This window comes from Drosophila ananassae, chromosome XL (genome assembly GCF_017639315.1).
Source record: "Drosophila ananassae strain 14024-0371.13 chromosome XL, ASM1763931v2, whole genome shotgun sequence".
Lineage (NCBI taxonomy): Eukaryota > Metazoa > Arthropoda > Insecta > Diptera > Drosophilidae > Drosophila > Drosophila ananassae.
The window spans coordinates 6,383,282-6,392,376 of record NC_057931.1 but is presented as its reverse complement, the minus strand read 5'-3'; the positions used below and the strand labels follow the sequence as shown (position 1 = coordinate 6,392,376).

General features: G+C 45.6%; 3 protein-coding genes across 4 annotated transcripts; all 3 read right to left on the bottom strand.

Moving 5' to 3' along the window:
* Positions 1 to 99: 99 nt before the first annotated feature.
* On the bottom strand, positions 100 to 1,248 carry LOC6502230. Its single transcript, XM_001965991.4, has 4 exons — positions 1,073 to 1,248; positions 769 to 919; positions 499 to 711; positions 100 to 444 (listed from the first exon to the last, which is right to left on the bottom strand). The coding sequence occupies exons 1-4, from the start codon at positions 1,073 to 1,075 to the stop codon at positions 194 to 196; spliced, it is 618 nt and encodes a 205-aa protein (XP_001966027.2). The 5' UTR covers positions 1,076 to 1,248; the 3' UTR covers positions 100 to 193.
* A 150-nt stretch (positions 1,249 to 1,398) lies between these two features.
* LOC6502229 lies at positions 1,399 to 4,795 on the bottom strand. 2 transcript variants are annotated; one of them, XM_001965990.4, is made up of 2 exons: positions 3,622 to 4,795; positions 1,399 to 1,961 (listed from the first exon to the last, which is right to left on the bottom strand). In XM_001965990.4, the coding sequence occupies exons 1-2, from the start codon at positions 3,785 to 3,787 to the stop codon at positions 1,651 to 1,653; spliced, it is 477 nt and encodes a 158-aa protein (XP_001966026.1). In that variant the 5' UTR covers positions 3,788 to 4,795; the 3' UTR covers positions 1,399 to 1,650. The 2 variants fall into 2 exon arrangements, with proteins under 2 accessions (XP_001966026.1, XP_044572988.1); XM_044717053.1 differs by lacking the exon at positions 1,399 to 1,961 and adding an exon at positions 3,223 to 3,556.
* Positions 4,796 to 4,947: 152 nt separating this feature from the next.
* Positions 4,948 to 9,045, bottom strand: LOC6502228 (ER degradation-enhancing alpha-mannosidase-like protein 2). Its single transcript, XM_001965989.4, has 3 exons — positions 8,527 to 9,045; positions 7,344 to 8,472; positions 4,948 to 7,285 (listed from the first exon to the last, which is right to left on the bottom strand). The coding sequence occupies exons 1-3, from the start codon at positions 8,649 to 8,651 to the stop codon at positions 5,660 to 5,662; spliced, it is 2,880 nt and encodes a 959-aa protein (XP_001966025.1). The 5' UTR covers positions 8,652 to 9,045; the 3' UTR covers positions 4,948 to 5,659.
* Positions 9,046 to 9,095: the final 50 nt, after the last annotated feature.

Below are 9,095 nucleotides of genomic sequence, written 5' to 3'. Positions count from 1 at the left end.
CCCCTAAAACCACAGCATTGCCAGAATTTTGATAGTCCGGATAAAAGGGGACCGGTTATCGATAACTTTGACGCGCAATATTCAAATAGAAAAAGTTCATTAACTGGCAATTCAAATGAAATTTTTATTAACTAACGAAAATGATTGGCCAACAATTAGTACAAATAGGTTTCTTCAGGATGGTAACGGTCGCTTACAGGCTTGAATCAGGAGAAGTGGAACTAACTTCTTCCGAAAAGGTTACAGTCAAATTTTCCACCGGACGTGGTGGGGGGTTCAATAGCTTGTTTAGAAATCCTCTATATCCCGATTCGTTGTACGCTCCACACACATGAGAGAAACCCAAAAATGCAGCCACGGCAGCCACTCCGATAATTGGAGCCATAATGGCAAAGCCGCCAACGCATGCGAAAAATATCATCGAAACAATAGTGAGAAGAGTGCCTAAACATAGTTGGGATTAGAAAGGATAATTCGAAAGGATTCTTTCATACTCACCTTCCAGTACAAGAACGCCAGTGAATGTCATCATGATGGTGGCTACTCCAAAGCCAAATATTATCAGGAACGGTATCAGAAAGGCCAGGCCAGCGGCCAGCATACAGATGGCCAGATGCGGATTGCGGGCACACCAGCTGCCCAGGGATTCGATGAACTCATTGCCTCCAAGATCCTTCATCACATAATCAGCCAACCGGCGTACTTGGAGCCCTGGATAGAAAGGATTCTCGTTGGATATCCGGGTTGGAGTCCTGGCAGATCACTTACATGATTTGTGGAATGTTTGCTGGATCAGTTCTCCTGGCGAGGGCTCCTGCAGATCATCGGTGATTGGGGATTCCGGATGCAGGTTCATCCTGATCTCTCTGGCTTCTCTAACTTCCTTGGCTGCGGCCTTACGTTGCCGGTTATGATGAGCCTATAAAATAAATAAACCGAAAAATAATTAGAAATTGAGCGACACTATAAGACGACCTTTGATTCCAAATTTTAATTGTTGAATTTTTATTTCGAATTTTTTTTTTGTTGAATTTAGTTTTATTTCTTCAAATTATTTTACTTTTTTACACACCATGTTAACAGTTCCAGTAGAAATATCAGACTGATGCCTTGTTCATTCCAGATGAAGGGCTATAACAATCCAAGCACCAGACTACTATGTTTTTTGTTAATTTACTCGGCTTCTCTCGGATTAGAAAAACAAAATATTGAAGCGCAAAATGTAAACATTGCAAACGGGGTTGCCAACTTGGTGGAAAAAATAATTAAGCAGCAAGAGATTTAATTACATTTTAATTTATTTAATTCCATTAAATAGTTTTGTATTATTTTTAGAAGAATTTATATTTATTTGATTAAATTATTATATTCCTACCTTTATCAGAAAGTAAGATTTCTTCGAGCAGCTTTCGTCACTGACGTGGCCCGCCAAAATGGCTTGTTTTTTAAACATTTTTTAAATTATTTTTATTTATTTAGTGTTAAAGTCTAACAAGCAATTTTAAATTATTTAAAGCTTTTTTTAAAGATTTTTTTTGTACCAGTCACTGCGATCTATTATCACATTTAAAAAAATAGTGTTTTTAAATTTTAAATTCAGGAAAGAAGGAAAGCCCTGTTATTTTAAATTAAACTTAATGTTAAGGAAAATTAGTGAAGCAGAAATCGAAGTCCATTAAATGGCGGTCGCTCCGTAATCCTCTCGGCAATCAGTCGCTCTCCATGGACGGTCATCCCGCATCGTAGCTTGGGGGCGTGCAGGACATTGAGATCCGGAACTCGATCACGGGTCTGGAGGGGCAGCCATCCGTACACCTGGGACTCCAGAACGGGAACTCCCTGCCGCAGTTGACGGTCCCGTTCCACCTGCTTCTCTGGCCAGGTGTGGCGCAGATACCTCAGCAGGTCCTCCGGCTGGCGTTGCTCGAACTGGGCGTAGAACTTCCGGGTCAAGGGGTGAACTGAAAAAAAATGAGATATTAGGAATAATTATTTATTAGAAATAATGGAAAGTTTACATTCACTTTTCAAGTAAAAAAAAATTTTTTAAACCAAAAATAATTATTAAAATAAAATATTAAATAAATAAATTAATTAAATAAATTATTAAAAAAAAATAATTATTTTCAGCGTTGCTTAAGTGCAACTTATGAGAATCGAGGAGGAGGGCAATTTTTATTTTATTATTTTATTTTCTATTTTTTATGTTTTTTTTTTTATTTTTTAGCTAAAAAATTCAAGGAAGCCCATATTGGCCCTCGGTGATGGCCATATCTTGGCCAATTTTTATCCGATTCTGGCAAGAAATACCTTAAAAGATTTGTGGATCGATTTCCAGTAATTTTGCATCAAAAACTGGACAGGAAATATTTTTTGAAAATTTTTCAATTTTTTGTGGGGCATCCCCTTCAAAATCCTGGATTTCCGTTCTTGGCCCATATCGATAGCTATATCTCAGCCAATTCTTATCCGATCCTTGAGCGGAATACCTTAATCGATTTGTGGATCGATTTCCAGTAATTCTGCATCAAAATCTGGACAGGAAATATTTTTTGAAAATTGTTCAATTTTTTTGTGGGGCATCCCCTTCAAAATCCTGGATTTTCGTCTTTGACCCAAATCGATAGCTATATCTCAGCCAATTCTTATCCGATCCTTAAGCGGAATACCTTAATCGATTTGTGGATTGATTTCCAGTCGTTCTGCATCAAAATTCAGGCACAAAATGTTTTTTCAAAATTTTTCAAATTTTCTGAAGCAATGCCTTAAAAAAGCATGAAAGGACATTATGGCCCAGAAAGATGGCTATATTTTGGACAATTTTTAAGGATAATTGAAGGCTCTGACCAAAGTTGTGTGCCTTTTCTTGTTTTCATTTAATTCTTTCAACAATAATATGTAAAGGACGGAAATGGCCATGTCCTGTAGGTGGTCCTGGATTAAGGATATGCCATGTATGTATTACAGACTTCTTTTCAATTATACTTGAAAATAAAAGAATTTTAAAAACCAAAATAAATTTTAGTTGTATAAATATTTATGGAGTGGGAATAGGAAGTCCTCAAAGGAGGTCCTGATCTAGGATATAAACAGTTAATCCTTCTATACGCCAACTTATACCCAAATAAAAAATTAAAAAAAAAATAATAATAATAAAATAATTAATTTTTAACGTTGCTTAAGTGCAGCCTATGAGAATCGAGGAGGAGGGCGCTTTTCTAAAAAATAATTTATTTAATATTTTTAGTATTTTTGGAATTATTTTTTTAGTATTAAATATTTTTTTAAATAATTAATTATTAAATTAATTGGGCTGCTTAAGTGCAACCTATGAGAATCGAGGAGGAGGGCACTTATTTTTAAAAAATAATTTTTAATTATATTTTCTTTTAGAATGAATATTTTGGGGAAGGATGTGGCTATAACGATTCCTTGGGAGGTCCTGAATAGGGATATGCATACTACGAAAGGACGAAGTTGCCAACTTCACTTCGGTGAAGACTTTTATGTGAAAAGATGAAAAGTTCCTTCTGAGCAACTCTAAGGATTACAGGACCTTAAGAAATGATTACAGGACATCCTTACTATTATCCTTGTTTGAATGAATAACAAAATACTAACCTTGGCTAACGGGAACAAAGGATTCGCAGAGCCGAATATGTCGGTTGGACTTTTGGATCAGTTCCTTTTCAAAGTCGTAGGGGAGTGGCCGGGGATCGCCCTCATGATGATCCTGTCCTTCGCCCTCCTCCTCCCCCTCTTCAAGGGCTTCGGGACCCGGTTTCATGATGCTTTCACTTTCACTCGAGGTCCTGTTCCTATTGCTAGTCCTGTTCCAATTGGAACTCCAACTGCAAGACCCTCCAACTGGAACTCCTCCGTAAGGAGTTCAGTATTGTGCCAAGGAATCCGTCCGCAGTCGGTGGCGTGCTCGCTTCGTTTGACTTGGAAAAAGGAGTACACTGCAGTAAGGACATCCCCTGCCATCCCCTGCCATCCCCTGCCATCCATGCCATCCATCCTGCCTGCTGCCATTTCACTTTGCTTTCATTTGGCAGCAACTTGTACTCATTAAAGTTTTTCCATTGTTGCCGGATGGCAGGCAATGTTACTACCAATACCACCACCAATCCATCCACACGCATCCATCCCCACGACGCACCACCACCACCATCAGTCCTCCAGGCGCCGTCCAAGGAGCCCAGCGGGTGGCTCCTCAACGGGGTATGTGGGTGGGTGTGTCGGGTGTGCCGGGTGTGACCCACAATCACAGTTTTCCGAACGTCAGAGGAGGCGCCTGGTTGGCGAATTTTCCCAGCCACAGTGTCCAAAAAGTGGGGGAGTTGTACTTTTCAAGAAGATATTAGGGTGGATAATGGTATACCCTAGGGGTTCCTTTTCTTTTAGGAATATAATAAATTATAAATCTATTTGAATTTAATCTTTAAAATGGTGACAACTCTAAGAAACCTTTTCAAAAGATTGATTTTGAAATATAAATATATAAAAATAAAACTAATAATTTACTAAATTATAGAATTTAAATTAAAATTCAACTATAATTTTATGTTTCAAACAAGTTACTCCCAAATATATTTTTGAAGTCAAACTATCAGATATCCTAGGATCCCTGGCCTACTCCAGGCCAATCTCCCCCCAGCTGGATCCATTTCATGTCGTTGCTATAATTTGGTACAAGCCCAAAAAACCGAATCCTTGAAGTAAACAGCAATTTCCGAAAATAAACCCATTCGAGCGATTGCCATTGCGTGTCCAAACAATCGCAGCCGCAAATCGCACTCCGCCGGAGGGAGGACTTGGCGGGAGGCAGGAGGCGGGAACCACATCCGGCACTTGCCAGCCGTAATGTTGTGCTTTTTTCACTGTTCTCTGTTGTGTCTGTTTTGCAAACTTTCCCGGCTAATCGAATCTAATTGAATGCATAAATACACAAATAAATCAATTTAATTACGATCCTGGCAACGAACAGTCGATGGCAGTCCTCCACACGCACACCCACACTCCTTCTCCCAGGACATCTGTAATACATGTCCTGGTACAATTAGTCTATGTATTTAAGTGTATATTAATAAATTAATTGCCGGAACATGTGGAGTGGCTCTGGCTCACTTTCCCTCCCAGCTCAAGGGGTATTCATCCTGGGAGTCCTTCGAAAGGATAACATATCCATTAAATTATTAATTATTCACCAAACTTTAATGTACAGTCATTTATAAAAAATTCTACCGCCTTTTGGCGCTTAAACTACAATTTGTAAAGTCATTTCGATTTAATTCTAAATTGGATGCAGAGATGACCATTGGAGGAGGAGGGGGAATATATAGAGGTCCTGTGGAGGTAGTCACCGGAAACATTCACTAAATGCTTGTTATTTTAAAATACAAAAAAAAAAAAACAAAAGATTCCTACTCTTTTTCTTTTTTCTAAAACTATAATGATCATTGACACTCCGGAGGATAAAGAATTTACAAGGAAACCCCTGGGGGATCTGAGGGATTAAATCCGATTGGGAATGATCGAGGGATCGAGAGTACTCCGTGAGGTATCTGTGCCCAGTGCGAATACCCCTTAACTAACTACATACATATCTACAGATCAGTCGTGTTTAGTCATAGAGTTAGTTTCGGTTAGTTTTGGGTTAGAGCGCCTCCGGATAAAAGTCCCGGTAGGCGAAGGCTTCAATGTATTCCGGTCGATGGCAGGCGAACAGGTGGTGGGGCAGGTCCTTGCGGCTGTACTTCTCCAGCGCCTTGCGCGTCTTCTCCAACAGCACCGACTCGTCGAACTTCACCCGCTGCACGGTGGCCTTCCGGAGAATGGTCTGGACGAACTGCGACCACACCGATCCACCGGCCTCGTCCGGCTCCGCTTTCTCCGCCAGGGATGTAGCATCTGCCGAGGGCTTAGGGGCTGTACCGGGCTGATGCTGCTCCTCCACTTTCGGTTGGCTTTCCACTGCCGGGGCATTGGTTACCTGAACCTGATTGCCGGCATCTGGAGGATCAACCTCCTTGCTCTTAACCGGCGCTATGTCCTGCATGATGGTCTGCAGCCGGTCCACCGTCTCGGACATCCGTTTCCGGAAGTCCACTATACGCCGGGTGTAGCGGAAGAGCTCCCGCTCCTCGGCCACGGTCAGGGACTTCAGGTGCTCCGGCTGGCCCAGGTCCTCGGGCCTCAGCAGTGGCTGGAAGCGTGTTGTCGCCTCCGTGCTGCCGCTCGTGAAGATCCGATGGGCGAACTCCTGCATGGCCGTGCTATTCGCCATCGCCACAACGTAGCCCATGCGGGCGATTGCAATTGTCTCGCGGATGGGCGATGAGGTATTCGTGTCGTGCCGGTCCAGGGTGTCCAGGACATCCGACAAGAAGTTGCGCACCCGCTCGCCATCAGCCTGGAAGCTGAGCAGGCCCAGACCCTTGATCAGCCGGATATTGGCCGCGTACTGCTGCTCCAGCTCGTACAGTTGCCACAGGGATCGCATCCGGGACTCGTACTCCTTCTGGGCACTGGTGCCCAGGACGTTGGTAATGTTGCCGTCGTACAGCTGCAATCCCCGGATGAAGGCCACGTCCATGGTGAAGTTGTTCATAAATGCGAGGACATACTTCAGCGTATCGCCGACGGAGGCGAAGTTCTCCCTCCGCTGGGCAAAGAACTCGTCCAGATCACTGACCGTCAGCTGGTTCCGGGGCACCTCGCTCCGCTGGACGCTCTGGTTGAGCTCCCGCTCCTCCCGAATCCTTTCAAAGTTGCTCACCAGCACATCCCCCGCCGGCTGCTGGAATTCATCGAACACTTCGATGTCCACCGCCATTGTGGTGGTGTGCTGCTCTCGATCCTTGATGCTGGCCCGGCTGTGCTCCTGCTCCGCCTCCGGCTGGGCCTGGAAGAACCCGTGGTAGTTATCCGGCTGGCACTGCGGCACCCACTGATCCTGCACCGCCATCTGCCGCTTGCGACTCCGCTCAAAGATCGCCTGTTGACTGAAACGTTGCAGGTCCAGGGAGGCATAGATGTCCTCCTTGTGGGCGTGGCAGCAGTGCAGGGCCGACATGTCCATGGGATGGGCTTCAGTGTTGAAGATGTAGGCACCCGCCTGCACCACGCACACATCGTCCTCGGTGGAGAGCAGCTCCCCGCCGGTGCCGTCGTTGTGCAGGAAGTTGTCCTCGTCGAAGAGTAGATACAGGTATTTGCTCGTCTCCGCCAGGAAGAAAGACTCCATCCGGTTCTCCTTCTCGTGCGTCACAACGTTGCGAATCTGTTAGAAGAAAGAGGGCGTTAGAATGGAAATAAATGAGAATCCAATAGATTCCTACCGTGGCATAGCCGCACTTGGTCTTGGCACTGAACTCCAGAGTCTCCAGCATGTGCTCGCCCAGCTCCAGCAGGTACTCGTTCCTGGTGGACCTGTACAAGTACATCGCCGACTCGATCAGCTCGGGGCGCAGGGGATAAACCTCCCGATTTGGCGACGCCTCTCCAGCAGCTATGTTGTAGAACTCCGGTAGGAAGCCGTACTTCTTCCACACGCCGATGTATCGGGTTATCGTCCGCACAGCCGGCTCTGTGTCACCGATTATACTAAGAATGCCGGGCCAAAATGCCTCCAGCGACTGAAAGACGGGTAGGGTGACGTGGCCCTTGTTCATGCCCACCCACACATACCAGTCCTCCTTGCGCATGTACTTGTCGATAGCGGCCCGCGCCTCATGAAAGAGCTCTAACAGCTCTGGCCGATTGAGCAGCATGGCCGCCTTCACCAGGTACTCGAATAGGGAGTCCACTCCCGCTCCAATGCCCGAGTCCAGGGCTGTCCAGCGGCCGCTCTGCACATCGATGTGGTTGCCAAAGAGTCCGATGGACGAGCGGTGGGCCCAGAGCGCGTGAACCGCCTGCAGGGCCACCTCCTCGTAGATACTGTTCCCCGTCAGCCGGCTCAGAGTTCCGAATTCAATCAGGAAGGTGCCAACGCCAGCCGTGCAGGTGACCGAGGTCTCGCCCTTGGGCACACCATAGCGCAGATTGACGGTGCCGTAGGGCATGCCGGTGTTCGTGTCGAAGGCGGGCAGTAAGCGACGGGCCACGTCCTCCGCCAGGCGAAGCAACGGGCCCTGGCACGGCCATCCGGCCTCCAGTTCCACACCGGCCCTCTTGGAGAGCAGGTGCGCAGAGAGCAGACCCCCGACAATGCGGATATTGGTCTCGAAGACCGACACATTGATGTCTCTATCGAAGTTCATCTTCTGCTCCAGCAGCCGGCTGACTCTCCGGAACTCCGTGAAGTTGCCCATGACGGCGAGGGTGTCCAGGGCGTCGACCAGCGTCAGGGAGTAGCTGCCCCAGGTATCGTGGCCGTCGCAGGTCAGCGGACGCAGTTCATCGTAGTTGGAGGCGTGTCTCAAATAGCCATCGTACGCGTGCTGGAACATCCGGCGAACATCCTCTCTGAAAAATGGAAATTTTCAGATGGCAGTCTGGTGAGCAGGGGGAAAAGGTTACCTTAGCTCCAGCTTTCGTGCCTTAGAGTACTGCTTCTGGCCAGCAACATCTCCAATAGTCAGCAGTAGAAGGGACAGGAGTAAGGCGATGCAGGCGTAGAAGCCGGAAAGGTGGTGGCGCTGCATCGTTGGTCAGTCGGTGTGGCAATCGGTGGCGCTAATTCAATTACCGGATGGGCATGGTCAGTGGACTATAGCCAGCGTGGATGTGGGATATGTGGAAGTCGAATGCGGCTACGTCGTCGCAAAATCAAAACAAGAAGTACAACAAGCCGACCATAAAGGTACATGGATGCCCTTTTTCTTCGAGTTGAGCTTGTTTTTCACCCAGAAATTATGCTTAATTAATTTAAAAACTGTTTATTATCATAAACAAAACCAAAGCATTACGTTTTTACCCAAAAACAATGTAATTTTGATATAAAACTAATTATTTTATTGTTTTTAAAGAGAATAAGTCTAGGGGCGTTATGCTCTCTTCTAGAGTATCATCAGCTGTTGCCTAAGAACTATCGCCTGGCTATCGATGACCTATCGTTAGGGTAGTCCAACTGTTGGAGGACAAATAAA

Coding starts and splice junctions, on each gene's coding strand:
- LOC6502230 (XM_001965991.4), bottom strand. Junction 712..768: donor GCAAACATTCCACAAATCAT/GTAAGTGATCTG, acceptor CTTTCTATCCAG/GGCTCCAAGTACGCCGGTTG. Junction 445..498: donor TGGCGTTCTTGTACTGGAAG/GTGAGTATGAAA, acceptor AACTATGTTTAG/GCACTCTTCTCACTATTGTT.
- LOC6502229 (XM_001965990.4), bottom strand. CDS start 3,787: ATGAAACCGGGTCCCGAAGCCCTTGAAGAGGGGGAGGAGGAGGGCGAA. Junction 1,962..3,621: donor CTTTGTTCCCGTTAGCCAAG/GTTAGTATTTTG, acceptor ATTTTTTTTCAG/TTCACCCCTTGACCCGGAAG.
- LOC6502228 (XM_001965989.4), bottom strand. CDS start 8,651: ATGCAGCGCCACCACCTTTCCGGCTTCTACGCCTGCATCGCCTTACTC. Junction 8,473..8,526: donor GCACGAAAGCTGGAGCTAAG/GTAACCTTTTCC, acceptor TCCATTTTTCAG/AGAGGATGTTCGCCGGATGT. Junction 7,286..7,343: donor CCAAGTGCGGCTATGCCACG/GTAGGAATCTAT, acceptor TTCTTCTAACAG/ATTCGCAACGTTGTGACGCA.